General features: G+C 45.1%; 1 protein-coding gene across 2 annotated transcripts in view; it reads right to left on the bottom strand.

Moving 5' to 3' along the window:
- Positions 1-20,694, bottom strand: part of ddx19a (DEAD-box helicase 19a) — a 94,526-nt gene that overhangs the window by 26,028 nt on the left and 47,804 nt on the right. For both annotated transcript variants that reach the window (XM_043676359.2, XM_087980183.1), the window contains exons 5-7: positions 3,178-3,270; positions 2,977-3,079; positions 1,193-1,307 (exon numbers count right to left, since the gene is read on the bottom strand). In XM_043676359.2, coding sequence (XP_043532294.1) covers positions 1,193-1,307; positions 2,977-3,079; positions 3,178-3,270 — 311 coding nt within the window. The remainder of the gene's footprint in view (positions 1-1,192; positions 1,308-2,976; positions 3,080-3,177; positions 3,271-20,694) is intronic.

Here is a 20,694-nt window from a genome sequence, read left to right on the forward strand (position 1 = left end):
GAACTCCACTTGTAACTGGGCTCCAGGCTGAATATTTACCATCTACCACCACTCTCTGACTTCGACCGGTTAGCCAGTTTTCTATCCAATTGGCCAAATTTCCCTCTATCCCATGCCTCCTGACTTTCCGCATAAGCCTACCATGGGGAACCTTATCAAATGCCTTACTAAAATCCATGTATACTACATCCACTGCTCTACCCTCATCCACATGCTTGGTCACCTCCTCAAAGAATTCAATCAGACTTGTAAGGCAAGACCTACCCTTCACAAATCCATGCTGGCTGTCCCTAATCAAGCAGTGCCTTTCCAGATACTCATAAATCCTATCCCTCTGTACCCTTTCCATTACTTTACCTACCACCGAAGTAAGACCAACTGGCCTGTAATTCCCGGGGTTATCCCTATTCTCTTTTTTGAACAGGGGCACAACATTCGCCACTCTCATCACTAACATCACTGAACAGGCTGATTAGAAAATACAAAATGTGCAGCTCATTTCATTGGAATGGTTATCTACAGATGCCCGTAAATACTTTGAGGACAGGTTCAAAACGCCAACAAAGCAGCAATTTAAATGCAATTCTAAAAGGACAAACCTAGTTTCAGTAGCTTAATCATTAAATTATCATCATTGTTGTAAAATTCCACATGTTTCACTAATATCCTTTAAATAAGGATATCATTCATCCTGAGCCAGGCTAGTCTGCTGCAGCTCCAAATCTACAGCAATGTGGTTGATTCTTATCTATCTTCCAAGATGGCCCAGCCACTCGTTTCAAGTACATTTAGGAATATGCAACAAACACTGACCTTGCCAGTTATACTCACATCCAGCAAAAGAAAGAAAGGAGAAAAATTATCATTCTGAGATCTTGAAGATATGATGAATTGCTGCCTTCCCCAGCATTCGAGGTCATGGGCACTGGAATTACATTGCTGAAACACTCCAGTCAGAGGGTGGCAGTTGGCAATGCTCTGCAACACTACTGGGGTGTGGAAGCCCCTGGCAATATATTTGCCGAAGGCTCTGAATTACAGAGGGTCCCAGGCCACAAGTGAGAGCTAGCAGGATGGGTGTCAGAAGAAACAAGGGGATGGCACTTAGCAGGGCCCCATCAGGAACAGCTAGACTTTCGTGCATCTAGGCTGTATTTATGATTAAAATTATACACTAACACGTTATACTTACGTCTGTTGCCTCGAACTGCATAAGCTAGCTTGATATCAGGACAGTACTTTCCCATTTGTTCAATAACCTGCCCAGTCTGCAAAGCCAGTTCATAGGTTGGAGAAAGGCATAAACACTGGAGGAGAAAAGGTCAACTAATGATTAAGAATCATTACAAAGTTTTTCAGCAATCACATTTAAATAGTAATAGTCTCAGTTATAAACTGCATATCCTGCACTGTGTTCAAACTGGATGCAAAGATTAATAGGTCCATGACAACAGAGGCACATTTCATTGATTTATGTAATAGGACAGGACAGTATTCCCACCAGCCCGAAGTGTACATTACTGCTGCTATTCTTTTGCACTAAGAGCAATTCCCATTACCAATCTCCATTTGGAAATATATAGCTAAATGTAAACTGGTCACTCTCACGGGTCAATCATACCATGTTTACACATAACCACAATCAGTGGGCTAGAATTTAATGGAGTCAAGATTATAGTGGTACTGGAAAAGCACAGCAGGTCAGGCAGCATCCGAGGAACAGGCAAATCAACGTTTCGAGCAAAAGCCCTTAAATCAGGAATCCTGACGAAGTGCTTTTGCCCAAAAGCTTGATTTTTCTACTCCTCGGATGCTGCCTGACCTGCTGTTCTTTTCCAGCACCACTCTAATCTTTACTCTGATCTCCAGAATCCTCACTTTCACCTAGAATTTAATGGAGGTGAGCAAGTTTTGAGAAGATTTGTAGGAGTTGATGAGTGTCTCACCTACCAGCCATGGAGCTAAGAGGCCTGTATCACGTTTTTGCAAGGTCCAAATTAATTGCCAATCAAGGTACTTTACTAGATAGTAGTAAGTCTACCCCAGGATTAAATGGGGTCAAAGCATGGAAATCCCATTCTTTGAGCACTTCTAGTCAAAGACTATGCATTACTTGGCAGTGGCACTGAGGGGTGATGTGGAAATGCACTTGCCCGAGACACAGGTACCTTGGTCATAGGTAGTAGGACAGGTGTGTGGAGTAGCATCAGTAGCAAGGACAGCATTTGGATCTCAAACCAGTCATCCCCACCTCCAATTCAACATTTGAACAACAACCACCCAAAAGTCCAGCATCAGCCTCGCAAATCAACCCGTTCAAGGATGTTATGACACCTTGAGCAGGTGGGATTTGAACCCAGACCTCCTAGCTCAGAAGTAGAACACTAGCAATGCAGAGTTCCCAAAGTTTGCCTTTTGGGCTTCCAAAAAGCAACTGTCCCATATGTCATGAGGTGAATACCATCAGCAACAGGATGATACCATTAACTATCCACTTAGGGGCCTCAATTGGTAGCGGATTGGGCTTAATCAAAGCAGATGTAGAAATGCGACAGGACCCCCACTCAGTCCTCTCCGGAGACAAACGTTTAATTCCACTCGATGTAAGATAGAACACTTCAGCTGTATCTAGTTGTGAAACAACTCGGCCAGGTTCATCATAGCAGTTAGTAAAACAACTGTAAATTACTCTTACCCATAAAAACATCAATACAATTTAGAAAACTGATGAGCGAAATTGTTTGATACTGGTAACTGGGAAATCAATTTTAATAGGTGGGAAAATTGAATAGCCACAAAATACTTTAGTGACCCAGGAAAAATCATGGAACATACTCAATAAGAGCGGATTTTCTTTACAAAAGAAAAAACTGAATTACATTTAAAATTCTTGGTTATTTTGAAATGATTAAATCTTGTAATCTAATTCCAGAGTTTTCCACAATTGGATTATTTTGCAAAATTGGACCACTTTACCTGTGGGTGCCTTTGGGAGAGATCTACACGACTGAGCATGGCCAGAACAAAGGCAGCTGTCTTACCAGTACCTGACTGAGACTGTGCAATCAAATTCTGAGGGCTGGAAAGAAATCCAAATACAGAATGTCACGTAGAAAAAACACACTGGGAAAAGTATATGGCACATCTGGCCACTAATATCAAGTGCGACAAACATACGGTTCTGCAAGCATCATGGGTAACGCGGTCTCCTGGATCTTTGAAGGCCTGTTAAATCCCATTCCATAGACTCCTTGCAGAAGATCTTTTTTCCTAGAAATTAGGAGAAATAATTCCAGCTTATTTAGGAAATCCACTACTTCGCCTCACTTAAATTAATTAGTTGATAAATGGATGCTCAGATGATCCTACCAATTATCCTCCTTTCATATGGAAAAAAAGCAACAGTTTGCACTTTCTCAAATTCCAATTAGTATTTATCCAATAAATGCTTTTGCATACTTTCAATGCTAACTTTCATATCACATGTTTTACTTCTAATTTGTAGTTTTTAAAATGAATACGACTTCAAGCATGTACAACTACTTATGCCAAGTAAAAATATCTGAAAATCCATTCAATAGCATCAGATTGAAGGTACATAACTTTAGCAAAAACACAAAGCTAATTAATTCAGTATTTAGCTAACTAAGTCTCAATCACGATATACAAATTGCTTTCTGCCTTGGGTTAATAGTGCGCCAAATGTTACATACCGAAAGGTAATGGATGTAGGTTTGCTCGCTAAGCTTGGAGATTCATTTCCAGACGTTTCATTACTTTGCTAGGAAACATCTTCAGTGGACCTCATGACCCTCTCTCACTAGTACCCTCACATACGGATAAGGAAGGACACCACTGGGACAACACATCCATCCAAGGGCAAGCCAAACAAAGGCACGCATGAGAATTCCTAGAAGCATGGCATTCCAACCGGAACTTTTTCAACAAACACATCGAGTTAGACCCCAACTACCATCCCCTGAGAAAGGAACAGGAAGTGACTTCACCATAGGAAATTACATCACCAACCCAAAGAAACCCAAACATATAAATAGAAAGTAGGAATTTTCAGCACTGCTTCACACGAGTACCACTGAAGATGTTACCTCGTAAGGTAACAAAATGTCTGGAAATGAACCTCCAAGCTCAATGAGCAAACCTACATCCAAAGCCTCAACATGAGCTACAAATCTTCTCAAAACTCGCTAAGACCTAAAGGTAAAGATTGCTTTATTAAGAAACTGGAGCTTATGTCCAACCTGTATGTAATAAAGGTGTTCAAAGTTATGAAATACTTTCACAACATAAACAAGGAAAAATTCCTAGTGGCTGAGTTGGTAATTTGACAGCATCATTTTAAGACCATAAGACATAGGAGCAGAAATCAGGTGATTCAGCCCATTGAATGGTGGAGCAGACTTAATCATGGCTAACAAGTTTCTCAAACTCATTCTCCCACTTTCTCCCTGTTATCCTTGATACTCAAGAACCTATCTATCTATATACTTAATGACCTAGCCTCCACCGCCTTCTGTGGCAATGAATTCTATAGATTCACTCCTCTCTGGCTGAAGACGTTTCTCCTTATCTCTATTCTAAAAGGTCTTCCCTTTACTCTAAAGCTGTGCCTTTGGGTCCTAGTCTCTCCTACGATTGGGAACATCTTCCCAATATCCTCCCTGTCCAGGCCATTCAGTATTCTTAATGTTTCAATTAGATCCTCCCTCATCCTTCTAAACTCCATTAAACATAAACCCAGAGTCCTCAAACGTTGCTCATATGTGAAGCTTTTCATTCCTGGAACCATTCTCATGAACCTCCTCTGAACGCTCCAGGCGCAGTACATCCTTCCTGAGATATGGGGTCCAAAACTGTACACAATACTCCAAATGTGGTCTGACCAGAGCTTTATAAAGCATCAGACATACAAACCTGCTTTTATATTCAAGTCCTCTCAATCTGCCTTCCTAATTACTGACTCAACCTGCAAGTTTACCTTGAGAGAATCCTGGACAAGAACGCTCAAGTCTCTCTGCACTTCAGACTTCTGATTTTTCACCCATTTACAGAATAGTCCATGCTTCTATTCTTGCCACAAAAGTGCCTGACCTCACATACTTTGGAAGGTCAAATTTGAATGCTGAAGACAGGATTAAAGATTAGATTCTTGGCAGTGTGGAGGAACAGTAGTATCTTGGGGTCCACGTACATAGATCCCTCAAAGTTGCCACCCAAGTTGATAGGGTTGTTAAGAAGGGTTATGGTGTTTTGGCTTTCATTAACTGGGTGCAGGAGTTTAGGAGACCTGAGGTTTTGCTGCAGCTCTATAAAACCCTGATTAGGCCACACTTGGAATAGTGTCCAGTTCTGGTAACCTCGGTATACAAAGGATGTAGATGCTTTAGAGAGGGTGCAGAGGAGATTTACCAGAATGCTGCCTGGATTGGAGGGCTTGTATTATGAAGAGAGATTGAGTGAGCTCAGGCATTTCACACTGGATAGGAGGAGGAAGAGAAATGATTTGATAAGAGGTGTACAAGTCAATGAGAGGCAGAGAGTGTAAATAGCCAGAGACTATCACAAGGAGTCATAACTTTAAGGTGATTAGAGGGGGGTATGGGGTGGGGGTGGGGGAAAGAGAGAGAGCGAAACCGAGAGGGGGGAGGGGCGGGAGAGGGGGGAGGGGCGGGAGAGGGGGGAGGGGCGGGAGAGGGGGGAGGGGCGGGAGAGGGGGGAGGGGCGGGAGAGGGGGCGGGAGAGGGGGCGGGAGAGGGGGCGGGAGAGGGGGCGGGAGAGGGGGCGGGAGAGGGGGCGGGAGAGGGGGCGGGAGAGGGGGCGGGAGAGGGGGCGGGAGAGGGGGCGGGAGAGGGGGCGGGAGAGGGGGCGGGAGAGGGGGCGGGAGAGGGGGCGGGAGAGGGGGCGGGAGAGGGGGCGGGAGAGGGGGTGGGAGAGGGGGTGGGAGAGGGGGTGGGAGAGGGGGTGGGAGAGGGGGTGGGAGAGGGGGCGGGAGAGGGGGCGGGAGAGGGGGCGGGAGAGGGGGCGGGAGAGGGGGCGGGAGAGGGGGCGGGAGAGGGGGCGGGAGAGGGGGCGGGAGAGGGGGCGGGAGAGGGGGCGGGAGAGGGGGCGGGAGAGGGGGCGGGAGAGGGGGCGGGAGAGGGGGCGGGAGAGGGGGCGGGAGAGGGGGCGGGAGAGGGGGCGGGAGAGGGGGCGGGAGAGGGGGCGGGAGAGGGGGCGGGAGAGGGGGCGGGAGAGGGGGCGGGAGAGGGGGCGGGAGAGGGGGCGGGAGAGGGGGCGGGAGAGGGGGGGGAGAGGGGGGGGGGAGAGGGGGGGGGAGAGGGGCGGGAGAGGGGCGGGAGAGGGGCGGGAGAGGGGCGGGAGAGGGGCGGGAGAGGGGCGAGAGAGGGGCGGGAGAGGGGCGGGAGAGGGGCGGGAGAGGGGCGAGAAAGAGAGAGGAGCGAGAAGAGAAAGAGAAAGGAGCGAAAAGAGAAAGAGAGAAGAGAAAGAGAAAGGAGCGAAAAGAGAAAGAGAGAGACGAGAAAGGGAGAAGAGAAAGAGAGAGATGTGAAGAGAGGAGAGGAGAGAAGAGAAAAGAGTGGGAGAGAAGAGAGAGAGAAGGATGTCAGAAGTTGGTTCCTTCCGCAGAGTATGGTGGGTGCATACATTGTGTTGCCAGCGGTGGTAGAGTCTGAGACATTAGGAAAGAAAGTGAGGACTGCAGATGCTGTGAGACATTAGGGACATTTAAGCAACTGCTGGACAAGCACAACCTAATAACAACAAATGAGAGAGAGAAGCACCTTGCAAAGCAGGAGCAAAAAGCGCTTGGGAAACTAAGTAATTGCATTGAGGTAGTTGTTGGGATCACTTTTAGCCAAGGCTGCGAGCAGGGGCCACTTTTAAGTGAGGCTGGGAATGGGGGCTGCTTTTATAGGACCAGCTGCATGCAATTCAGGCCCTCGAACCTGTTCCACCATTCAATATTGAGGATATTGATGAATTCTGCTAATTATGTTTATGTGTGAGCCCAAATACTTATACACATCACAGATAGAGAAGATATTGTTACACATATCTGCAATAACAATGAAAGGCTGTTCCAAGTAAGTAATACAAATGTTCAGTTCTACAGCCATTGTTTTCGAAATCAATAAAAAAAAATTCATAGAATACACAGCACAGAAACAGATCAGTTAAATTATATCCCCCTACTAGGGAGTATGATTCACTCCAACTTCTTCCTTTCCTTCTTCACCTTAGTCCCTCCCTCTTCCCCTCCCAGCTTGTTCTGCATCTATGTTATTCAGCTCAAAGTGGAGTATTCCACATCATCACTACTCATATGGGCAAATTTAGTTACTCCTGAATTTCCTTTTTAACTTCTTCCAGGTCTACCTTATATCACTAACCTTTAATTTTTAGTTTTGAAACTGCATTTTCTTTGCTCAAAACTGGAATTGTGTGGCTTTATTCTCTAAGTACTTAGGAACTCAAATGTTCTCTACTCGATAGAAAACGTATTGGTCTCTAGCCAGATGTAGCAATAACCTGGCAGCCTTTCAGAGCTCACAACATATGAATAAAAGTAGCACTACAAAACAAAAACACTCCAAGTGATTCAGAGCAATACGCTGAACAATGTGGACAAAACAAAGGTATTTGATAAAGTGATCACCTAATGAGAGACATATGGTCACAAGAAAATAAAAGCTGGGAACTTTGGGAAAAAAAGTCAAAACAACAGCAGTTTTAAAAGGGGAAAAACAAAGGAAGCACATGGTGGGGGAGGGGGAGGGGGAGGGGGAGGGGGAAATAAAGAAACTGACACCACAGTGAGCCTGCACAGTTACTGCCTTTGCTGTTTGAATTCATGCACCGCTGGACATTGGAGTGTGTCTGGGAATATTAACAAACAGTGAAATTCACAACTGATCTTGGAGGAACTGTTTGGGCAAAATCACAGCACAGAAACAGATAAGTGAATTGTTTTAAGTGTGGCCTACAGAAAGTCTGTAGTAGTGATTACAGTGGGTTCTTTCTTGATTATGTTTTTTGAGATATGTCTCAATTAAACTTGAAATACAAGTCATAACTATTAATTTAACCTGGGGCAGTGTTTTATAGAGGAATAAGACGCTGTTATTTTCTGGGTCTGTAGATTGTGAAGGAGCAAAACTGGCCTTTAGTAGAGTGATATGCGCTTCTTCTCAGATGTGGGAGTTTAAAGAGAGTTTAAGGGTTACTGCAGATTAGATCTGCAATAAATGCTGATGGTTGCGAATTCTATCAGATCGAATGGATCGGTTGGAGAGACAGTTGGAAGCAATGAGGAATTTGCAACAGCAATGGTATGTGATGGACGGCAGTTATACGAAGGGGGGAGAAGTCTCAGACACAGTCACATAGATGGATTAATTCCAACAAAGGTAAGAGAGGTAGGCAGGAATCTTCTGTGGCTATCCCCATTTCAAACAAGTATGCTGTTTTGGAAAGTGTAGGGTGTGATTGATTCACAGGGGAACGTAGCACGAACAGCCAAGTTTCTGGTATTGAGACTGGCTCTAATGCAACGAGGGGTACTTCTAGTTCCAAGAGATCAACTGTGTTAGAGGTACAGACAGACATTTCTGTGGCCATCAGCGAAAAACCAGAATGGTGTGTTGTTTCCCTGGTGCCAGGATCAAGGATGTCTCAGAGAGGGTGTTCTCATGGGGGAGAAGGGCAAGCAAGAGGTCGTTGTCCACACTGGAACCAATTACATAGGAAGGGAAAAGGTTGAGATTCTGAAGGGAGATTAAAGAGAGTTAGGCAGGAATTAGAAAAAGGAGGTCCTTGAGAGTCGTAATATCTGGATTATGGGTGGCACATTGGCTAGCACTGCTGCCTCACAGCGCCAGAGACCCAACCTCAGGTGATTGACAGTGTGGAGTTTGCACATTCTCCCCATGTCCGCATGGGTTTCCTCCCACAATCCAAAAATGTGCAGGTTAGGTGAATTGGCCATGCTAAATTGCCGGTAGTGTTAGGTGCAGGGGTAAACATAGGGGAATGGGTCTGGGTGGGTGTGCTTCGCGGGTCGGTGTGGACTTGTTGGACCGAAGGGCCTGTTTCCACACTGTAAGTAATCTAAAAAAAAAAGTAATCTACTCCCGCTGCCACAGCTAGTGAGGGCAGGAATAGGAGGATAGAGCAGATGAATGCATGGCTGAGGAGCTAGTGTATGGGAGAAGGATTCACATTTTTGGACCACTGGAATCTCTTTTGGGGTAGAAGTGACTGTTCAAGAAGGACGGATTGCACCTAAATTGCAAGGGGACTAATATACTGGCAGGGAGATTTGCTAGAGCTGCTCGGGCGAATTTAAACTAGTAAGGTCGGGGTGTGAGACCCATGGAGATAGTGGGGAAAGAGATCAATCTGAAACTGGTACAGTTGAGAACAGAAGAGAGTCAAACAGTCAGGGCAGGCAGGGACAAGGTAGGACTAATAAATTAAATTGCACTTATTTTAATGCAAGGGGCTTAACAGGGAAGGCAGATGAACTTGGCACTGGGATATCATAGTAATTATAGAAACATGGCTCAGGGATGGGCAAGACTGGCAGCTTAATGTTACAGGATACAAATGCTACAGGAAGGATAGAAAGGGAGGCGAGAGAGGAGGCGCAGTGGCATTTTTGATAAGGGGTAGCATTACAGCTGTACTGAGGGAGGATATTCCCGTAAATACATCTAGGGAAGTTATCTGGGTGGAACGGAGAAATAAGAAAGGGATGATCACCTTATTGGGATTGTATTATAGACCCCCTAATAGTCAGAGGGAAATTGAGAAAGAAACTTGTAAGGAAATCTCAGCTATCTGTAAGAATAATAGGGTGGTTATGGTAGGGGATTTTAACTTTCCAAATATAGACTGAGACTGCCATAGTGTTAAGGGTTTAAATGGAGAGGAATTTGTTAAGTGTGTACAAGAATTTTTTCTGATTCAGTACGTGGATGTACCTACGAGAGAAGGTGCAAAACTTGACCTACTCTTGGGAAATAAGGCAGGACAAGTGACTGAGGTGTCAGTGGGGGAGCACTTTGGGACCAACAACCATAATTCTATTAGATTTAAAATAGTGATGGAAAAGGATAGACCAGATCAAAAAAATTGAAGTTCTAAATTGGAGAATGGCCAATTTTGACAGTATTAGGCAAGAACTTTCAAAAGCTGATTGGGGGCAGGTAAAGGGATGGCTGGAAAATGGGAAGCCTTCAACAATGAGATAACGAGAATCCAGAGAAAGTATATTCTTGTTAGGGTGAAAGGAAAGGCTGGTAGGTATAGGGAATGCTGGATGACTAAAAAAATTAAGGGTTTGGTTAAGAAAAAGAAGGAAGCATATGTCAGGTATAGACAAGATAGATCGAGTCAACCCTTAGAAGAGTATAAGGGCAGGAGTATACTTGAGGGAAATCAGGAGGGCAAAAAGGGGACATGAGATAGCTTGGCAAATAGAAGTAAGGAGAATCCAAAGCGTTTTTACAAATACATTAAAGTCAAAAGGGTAACGAGGGAGAGAATAGGGCCCCTTAAAGATCAGCAAGACGGCCTTTGTGTGGAGCCGCAGAAAATGCGGGAGATACAAAATGAGTATTTTGCATCAGTATTTATTGTGGAAAAGGATATAGAAGATAGGTGACATCTTGCAAAATGTCCAGATGACAAAGGAGGAAGTGCTGGAAGTCTTGAAACAGTTAAAGGTGGATAAATCCCCAGGACCTGATCAGGTGTATCCGAGAGCTCTGTGGGAAGCTAGAAAAGTGATCGCTGGGCCTCTTGCTGAGATATTTGTATCATCGATAGTCACAGGTGAGGTACCGGAAGACTGGAGGTTGGCTAACGTAGTGTCACTGCTTAAGAAGGGTGGTAAGGACAAGCCAGGGAACTATAGACCAGTGAGCCTGGCCTCGGTGGTGGGCAAGTTGTTGGAGGGAATCCTGAGGGACAGGATGTACATGTATTTGGAAAGGCAAGGGCTGATTAGGGATAGTCAACATGGCTTAATGTGTGGGATATCATGTCTCACAAACTTGACTGAGTTTGACGTGATTGATGAGGGCAGAGCAGTAGATGTGATCCAATGTGGACTTCAGTAAGGCGTTCGACAAGGTTCCCCATGGGAGACTGATTAGCAAGGTTAGATCTCATGGAATGCAGGGAGAACTAGCCATTTGGATAAAGAACTGGCTCAAAGGTAGAAGACAGAGGGTGGTGGTGGTGGGTTGTTTTTCAGACTGGAGGCCTGTGACCAGTGGAGTGCCATAAGGATTGGTACTGGGTCCACTACTTTTCCTCATTTGTACACAAGATTTGGATGCAAGCAGAAGAGGTATCGTTAGTAAGTTTGCAGATGACACCAAAATTGGAAGTGTAATGGATGGAAAAGAAGGTTCCCTTAGTTTACAACAGGATCTTGATCAGATGGGCTAATGGGCTGTGAAGTGACAGATGGAGTTTAATTCAGATAAATGCAAGGTGCTGCATTTTGGGAAAGCAAATCTTAGCAGGACTTATACACTTAATGGTAAGGCCCTAGGGAGTGTTGCTGAATAGAGAGACCTTGGAGTGCAGGTTCATAGCTCCTTGGAGTCACAGGTAGATAGGATAGTGAAAGCGGCGTTGGTATGCTTTCCTTTATTGGTCAGAGTATTGAGTACAAGAGCTGGGAGGTCATGTTGCGGCTGTACAGGATATTGGTTAGGCCACTTTTGGAATATTGTGTGCTATTCTGAACATCTTTCCGATAGGAAGGAGACATGAAACTTGAAAGGGTTCAGAAAAGATTTACAAGGATGTTGCTGGGGTTGAAGGATCTGAGCTATAGGGAAAGGCTGAACAGGCTGGGGCTGTTTTCCCTGGAGCGTCGGAGGCTGAGGGGTGACCTTATAGAGGTGCACAAAATCATAAAGGGCATGGATAACGTAAATAGGCAAAGTCTTTACCCTGCGGTCGGGGAGTCCAGAACTAGAGGGCATAGGTTGAAGGTGAGAGAGGAAAGATATAAAAGAGACCTAAGGGGCAACTTTTTCACACAGAGGATGGTACGGGTATGAAATGAGCTGCCAGAGGAAGTGGTGGAGACGAGCACAATTGCAACTTTTAAGACAATGTCATTTATGTAAATGACAAAAAGTAGAGGGCCCAGCACCGATCCTTATGGCACTCCACTGGTCACAGGCCTCCAGTCTGAAAAACAACCCTCCACCATCACACGCTGTCTTCTACCTTTGAGCCAGTTCTGTATCCAAATAGCTAGTTCTCCCTGTATTCCACGAGATCTAACCTTGCTAATCAGTCTCCCATGGGGAACCTTGTCGAATGCCTTACTGAAGTCCATATCGATCACATCAACTGCTCTGCCCACATCAATTCTCTTTGTTACTTCTTCAAAAAACTCAATCAAGTTTGTGAGACATGATTTCCCATGCACAAAGCCATGTTGACTATCCCTAATCAGTCCTTGCCGTTCCAAATACATGTACATCCTGTCCCTCAGGATTCCCTACAACAATTTGCCCACCACCAAGGTCAGACTCACTGGTCTATAGTTCCCTGGCTTGTCCTTACCACCCTTCTTAAACAGTGGCACCACGTTTGCCAACCTCCAGTCTTCCGGCACCACACCCGTGACTATCGATGATACAAATATCGCAGCAAGGGGCCCAGCAATCACTTCTCTAGCTTCCCACAGAGTTCTTGGGTACACCTGATCAGGTCCTGGGGATTTATCCACCTGAATGCGTTTCAAGATATCCAGCACTTACTCCTCTGTAATCTGGACATTTTGCAAGATGTCACCATCTATTTTCCTACAGTCTATATCTTCCATATCCTTTTCCACAGTAAATACGGAGGCAAAATACTCATTTAGTATCTCCCGCATTTTCTGCGGCTCCACACAAAGGCCGCCTCGCTGATCTTTGAGAGGCCCTATTCTCTCCCTAGTTACCCTTTTGTCCTTAATGTATTTGTAAAAACGCTTTGGATTCTCCTTAATTCTACTTGCCAAAGCTATCTCATGTCCCCTTTTTGCTCTCCTGATTTCCCTCTTAAGTATACTCCTACTTCGTTTACACTCTTCTCAGGATTCACTCGATCTATCCTGTCTATACCTTACATATGCTTTCTTCTTTTTCTTAACCAAAACCTCCATTCCTTTAGTCATCCAGCATTCTCTATATCTACCAGCCTTTCCTTTCACCCTTGAATGAAGGACAAGGGACAATCTGATAATAAGACACAACATTATAACAGGCATAGATTGGATAGAAAGTATTTTTCCCAGGATAGTAATGTTGATTATGAGGGGATATCGGTTTAAGGTTAAAGTGGGCAATTTTAAAGGATACATGAAAGGCAAGTTTTTTTCTTTCTGCTAAAATAAGAAAATTTTGAGTGCTCGGAATGCACTGCCAGAGGAAAGGCATCATGCGTTAGCACAGCTTTCATGGGCTAATGAGCCTGTTCCTGTGCTTTAGAGTCAGAATCATAGAGATGTACAGCACAGAAACAGACCCTTCAGTCCAACTCGTCCATTCCGACCAGATATCCCAACCTAACTTAGTCCCATATCCCTCTAAACCCCTCTTATTCATATACCCATCCTAATGCCTTTTAAATGCTGTAATTGTACCAGCCTCCACCACTTCCTCTGGTAGCTCATTCCACGTATGTACCAACCTCTGCGTGAAAAGGTTGCTCCTTAGGTCTCTTTTAGATCTTTCCCCCTCACCCTTAACCCATGCCCTCTAGCTCTGGACTCCCCCACCCCAGGGAAAAGACTTGTCTATTTAGCCTATCCATGCCCCTCATGATTTTGTAAACCTCTCTAAGGTCATACCTCAGCTTCTGATGCTCCAGAGAAAATAGCCCCAGCTTATTCACCCTCTCCCTGTAGCTCAAATCCACCAATCCTGGTAACATTCTTGGAAATCTTTTCTGAACCCTTTCCAGTTTCACAACATCCTTCCAATAGGAAGGAGACCAGAATTTCACACAATATTCTAAAAGTGGCCTAACCAATGTCCTGTACAGCCACAATACAACCTCCCAACTCCTATACTCAATGCTCTGACCAATAAAGGAAAGTATGCCAAATGCCGCCATGATAGAACATAGAACAATACAGCGCAGAACAGGCCTGTGGCCCTCCATGTTGCTCCTAACTATGAACTCATCTAAGCACTTCCCCCCTACACTATCCCATCATCATCCACGTGCTTATCCAAAGATTGTTTAAATCTCCCTAATGTGGTTGAGTTAACTACATTGGCAGGCAGGGCATTCCATGCCTTTACCACTCTGCGTAAAGAACCTGCCTCTGACATCGGTCTTAAATCTATTACCCCTCAATTTGTAGTTATGCCCCCTCGTACAAGGTGAAGTCGTCATCCTAGGAAAAATACTTTCATTGTCTAACCTATCTAATCCTCTGATCATCTTGTATGCCTCTATCAAATCCCCTCTTAGCCTTCTTCTCTTCAATGAGAACAGACCCAAGTCCCTCAGCCTTTCTTCATAAAACCTTTCCTCCAGACCAAGCAACATCCTGGTAAATCTCCTCTGCACCTTTTCCAATGCTTCCACACCCTTCCCGAAATATGGCGACCAGAACTGTACACAATATTCCAAGTGTGGCCACAGTAGGGTTTTGCATTGTTGCAGCATGACAAGGCGACTCCGGAACTCAATCTCTCTCCCAATGAAACCTAACACACCATATGCCTTCTTAACAGCACTAAAAGTGGCAACTTTTAGGGATCTATGTACATGGACTCCAAAATCCCTCTGCACATCCACACTACCAAGAATCTTTCCATTGGCCCAGTACTCTGCCTTCCTGTTATTCTTCCCAAAGTGAATCACCTCACATTTAGCTGCACTGAACTCCATTTAGAACATAGAACATAGAAGAATACAGCGCAGTACAGGCCCTTGGGCCCTCGATGTTGCGCCGATCCAAGCCCACCTAAACTACACTAACCCACTATCCTCCATATACCTATCCAATGCCCTCTTAAATGCCCATAAAGAGGGAGAGTCCACCACTGTTACTGGCAGGGCATTCCATGAACTAACGACTCGCTGAGTGAAGAACCTACCCCTAACATCAGTCCTATATCTACCCCCCCTTAATTTAAAGCTATGCCCCCTTGTAATACCCGACTCAATACGCGGGAAAAGGTTCATACTGTCGACCCTATCTAACCCCCTAATCATCTTGTACACCTCAATCAAGTCACCCCTAAACCTTCTTTTCTCTAGTGAAAACAGCCCCAAGTGCCTCAGTCTTTCCTCATACGATTTTCCTACCATACCAGGCAACATCCTGGTAAACCTCCTCTGCACCCGTTCCAATGCCTCCACATCCTTCCTATAGTATGGCGACCAAAACTGCACACAATATTCCAGATGCGGCCGTACCAGAGTCTTATACAACTGCATCATGACCTCAGGACTCCGGAACTCAATTCCTCTACCAATAAAAGCCAGTACGCCATATGCCTTCCTCACCGCACTATTTACCTGGGTGGCAACTTTCAGAGATCTGTGTACATGGACACCAAGATCCCTCTGCTCATCCACACTACCAAGTATCCGACCATTAGCCCAGTACCCCATCTTTTTGTTATTCTTCCCAAAGTGAATCACCTCGCACTTAGCTACATTGAATTCCATCTGCCACCTTTCTGCCCAGCTCTGCAGCTTCTCTATATCCTGCTGTAACCTGCCACATCCTTCCTCACTGTCAACAACTCCTCCGACTTTCGTATCATCCGCAAACTTGCTCACCCAACCTTCTAACCCCTCTTCCAGGTCATTTATAAAAATGACAAACAGCAATGGTCCCAAAACAGATCCTTGCGGAACACCGCTAGTGACGGCACTCCATGAAGAAACTTTGCCATCAACTACTACCCTCTGTCTTCTTCCATCCAGCCAATTCCTAATCCAAACCTCCAACTCACCCTCAATGCCATATCTCCGTATTTTCTGCAGTAGCCTACCATGGGGAACCTTATCAAACGCCTTACTAAAATCCATATATACCACATCTACCGCTTTCCCCTCATCAACCTCCTTCGTCACCTTTTCAAAGAATTTTTTTTTTTTTAATTTTTTTTTATAACAATTTATTTTCCTAACTCTTAACAGTGAATACTAAACAAAAACTATTAACAAAGCTGAGCCCCCTTCTTCTAAACTAATCACTATCTAACCCCAACTTTATAAAATGCAGCTCTAGTAACACAATCATTAAAAATTAACTTAATCTCTCAAAGTCCATTCAGTCTTTTATGCTGTCTTTCTTCCTTCCAGTCTTCCAAATCTGCTGCTTCCTTCCATCCTTCCAAATCTGCTGTTTCCTTCTGTCCTTCCAATTCTGCAGTTTCCTTCTGTCCTTCCAATTCTGCAGTTTCCTTCTGTCCTTCCAATTCTGCAGTTTCCTTCTGTCCTTCCAATTCTGCAGTCTTCTCCCTGGGCTGTCTTCTATGAATTTTTTTTAACTGCAAGTGTCTTTGTATAAAATTCCTTGGTCCTTTAATAGATGGTGCCGTTTGAGAGATTTCTTTTGAGAATCCTTTCAGGTGATATGTGCTTTCACATATTTGCCACCCCTCAGCCCAATTCTGCAGTTTATCCAAGTCCCCCTGCAACCTGCAACATTCCTCCAAACTGTCCACTACTCCACTGACTTTAGTGTCATCTCCAAACTTACTAGTCCATCCACCTATGCCTGCGTCTAAGTCATTTATAAAAATGACAAACAGCAGTGGTCCCAAAACAGATCCTTGTGGCATACCACTAGTAACTGGACTCCAGGCTGAATATTTTCCATCAACCAGCACTCGCTGCCTTCTCTCAGAAAGCCAGTTTCTAATCCAAAATCACCCTCATTCCCTTGCCTCTGCATTTTCTCCAACAGCCTACCATGTGGAATCTTATCAAAGGTTTTACTGAAGTCCATGTATACCACGTCAACTGCCCTATCCTCATCCACATGCTTGGTCACTTTCCCAAAAAACTCAATAAGATTTGTGAGACATGACCTGCCCTTGACAAAACCATGTTGACTATCTGAAATCAAATTGTTGCCTGCTAGATGATTACAAATCCTATTGCTTATAATCCTTTCCAAACTTTTCCTACAACAGACGTAAGGCTCACTGGTCATCTCTACTGCCCTTCTTGAACAAGGACACAGCATTTGCAATCTTCCGGTCTTCTGGTACTAAACCTGTAGACAACGATGACTCAAAGATTCTCCTTTTCCCAGAGTGAAAACCGTTGAGAAATATTCGTTTAGCACCTCTCCAATCTCTACAGGGCCCACACACAACTTCCCACTGTCTTTGACTGGCTCTATTCCTACCCTTGTCATCCTTTTATTCCTCACTTACCTATAGAAAGCTTTAGGGTTCTCTTTTATTCTACCTGCTAAAGACTGCTCATGTCCCCTCCTTGCTCTTAACTCTTTAAATCCTTCCTAGCTAACCTGTAACTCTCCATCGCCTCGTCTGAACCATCTCGTCTCAATGTTACGTAAGGCTCCTTCTTCTGCTTGACTAGAGATGCAATTTCTGTAGTACATCACTGTCCCCCTACCTTATCACTTCCTCCCTTCCTGACAGGGACATACCAATGAAGGACACGCAGCAGCACGGTGGCACAGTGGTTAGCACTGCTGCCTCACAGAACCAGAGACCCGAGTTCAATTCCCGCCTCAGGTAACTGTGCGTGGAGCTTGCACATTCTCCCAGTGTCTGCTTGGGTTTCATCCGGGTTCTCCGGTTTCCTCCCAGTCCAAAGATGTGCAGGTCAGGTGAATTGGCCATGCTAAATTGCCCGTAGTGTTAGATGAGGGAGTAAATGTAGGGGAATGGGTCTAGGTGGGTTGCTCTTCAGAGGTCGGTGTGGACTTGTTGGGCCGAAGGGCCTGTTTCCACACTAAGTAAGTAATCTAATCTAAATTGTAAATATCTGTTCCTTAAACCAGCTCCACATTTTAAAGTGTCCCCATCTGCTGCATTTTGCAACTGAATTATGGTCACTCTCTCCAAGGTGCTCACCTACCACTAAATCAAAAACCTGGTCTGGTTCATTAACAAGCACCAGATCCAGTATGGCCTCCCCTCTTGTTGGCTCTTTGACATACTGTGTCAGAAAACCCTCCTGCACACACTGGACAAAAACTGATCCATCCAACATACTAGAGTTATAGCATTTCCAGTCAATGTTGAGGAAGTTAAAATCCCCCATAATGATCACCCTGTTCCTTTCACTCCCACTTAGAATCATTTTGCCAATCCTCTCCTCCACCTCCCTGGAACTCTATCGAGGCCTATAAAAAGACTCCCAGCAGTGTGACTTCTCCTCTTCTGTTTCTAACCTCAGCCCATACTACCTCAGTAGACAAGTCCTCATCAAACGTTCTTGCAACTACCATTGTACTATCCTTGACTAACAAGGCCACACCACCCCCTCCTTTTACCACCTCCCCTGTTCTTAATGAAAGATCTAAACCCTGGAACCTGCAACATCCATTCCTCACCCTGCTCTATCCACGTCTCCAAAATGGCCACGCCATTGAAGTCCCAGGTACCTATCCATGCTGCAAGTTCACCTACCTTATTTCGGATACTTCTGGCATTTAAGTAGACAGACCAAATCAGCTTGCTGTCTGCCAGGACATTCCTGTGACTGTGAAATCCAGTCCATGCCCTCCCTACTCTCATCCTCCTGTGCACTGGAACTACACCTCAGGTTCCCATCCCCCAGCTGTGCTGGTTTAAACCCACCCGAATAGCGCCAACAAACTTCCCACCCAGGATATTAGTACCCCTCTGGTTCAAGTGAAGACCATCCCGTTTGTAGAGGTCCCACCTTCCCCAGCATGAGCCCCAATTATCCAAGTACCTGAAACCCTCCCTCCTGCACCATCCCTGCAGCCAGGTGTTTAGCTGATATCTCTCCCTATTCCTTGCCTCGCTATCACATGACACGGGTTACAGGCCAAAGATTCCTATCTACCTGCAACTCTACTTTCAAGGAACTATGAATGTGAACTCCAAGGTCTCTTTGCTCAGCAACACACCCCAGGACCTTACTGTTAAGTGTACAATCCCTCTAAGATTTGCTTTTCCAAAATGCAGCACCTCGCATTTCTTGAAATTAAGCTCCATCTTCCACTCCTCAGGCCATTGGCCAATCTGATCAAGATCTCATTGTACTGAGGGAACCTTCTTCACTGTCCACTACACCTCCAATTTTGGTGCCAACTGAAAACTTACTAACTATACTTCCTATGTTCACAGCCAAATCATTTATATAAATGACAAGTAGCAGACCCAGCATTGATCCTTGTGGCACACGACTAGTCACAGGATTCCAGTCTGAAAAGCAATCCACTACTACCACTCTGTCTTCTCCCTTTGAGCCAGTCCTGTAACCAAGTGGTTACTCCTCCCTGAATTCCATGAACCTTATCAACCAGTCTCCCATGAGGAACTTTGTCAAATGCCTTAGTGAAGTCCATACAGGTCACATCCACCACTCTGCCCTCATCAATCCTCTTTGCTACTTCTTCAAAAAGCTCAATCGAGTTCATGAGACATGATTTCCCCCACACATAGCCACAGTGACTATCCCAAATCAGTCCTTGCCCTTCCAAATACATGTACATCCTATCCCTCTGGATTCCCTCCAATAACTTGCCCACCATCAATGTCAGGCTCTGGATTAGTGGTGCTGGAAGAGCACAGCAGTTCAGGCAGCATCCGAGGAGCAGTAAAATTGACGTTTCGGGCAAAAGCCCTTCATCAGGAATAAAGGAAGAGAGCCTGAAGGGTGGAGAGATAAGCTAGAGGAGGGTGGGGGTGGGGAGAAAGTAGCATAGAGTACAATAGACGAGTGGGGGAGGGGATGAAGGTGATAGGTCAGGGAGGAGAGTGGAGTGGATAGGTGGAAAAGAAGATAGGCAGATAGGACAAGTCATGGGGACAGTGCTGAGCTGGAAGTTTGGAACTAGGGTAAGGTGGGGGAAGGGGAAATGAGGAAACTGTTGAAGTCCACATTGATGCCCTGGGGTTGAAGTGCTCCACAAATGTGGCTGTGGTAGCGAGTTTGTTTCAGGACATTATTGAAGAGCTCACTAGTCTATAGTTCCCTGGCTTTTCCTGACCACATTTCTTCAATAGTTGCACTTTAGCCAACCTCCAGTCTTCCAGTGCCTCACCTGCAACTATTGATATCCAAACATCTCAGCAAGGGTGTTAGCAACCACTTCCCTAGCTTCCAAGAGTTCTCAGGTACACCCATCAGCTCCTGGGGATTTATCCACCTTTGTGTGTTTCGACATCCAGCACCGCCTCCTCTGTAATATGGACATTTTTCAAGATGTCACCAACTATTTCCCTTCATTCTATATCTTCTATGTCCTTCTCCACAGTAAACACTGATGCAAAATACTCGTTTAGTATCTTGCACATCTCCTGCGTCTCCACACATAGGCTGCCTTGCTTGTCTTTGAGGGGCTGCATTCTCTCCCTAGTTACCCTTTTGTCTTTAATATATTTGTAAAAGCCCTATGGATTCTCCTTAACCGTATTTGTCAAAGCTATCTCATGTCCCCCTTTTGCTCTCCTGATTTCC

Source organism: Chiloscyllium plagiosum, unplaced genomic scaffold (assembly GCF_037043375.1).
Source record: "Chiloscyllium plagiosum isolate Xiang-an unplaced genomic scaffold, Cpla_swu_hap1 HiC_scaffold_37, whole genome shotgun sequence".
NCBI classification, from domain to species: Eukaryota; Metazoa; Chordata; class Chondrichthyes; order Orectolobiformes; family Hemiscylliidae; genus Chiloscyllium; species Chiloscyllium plagiosum.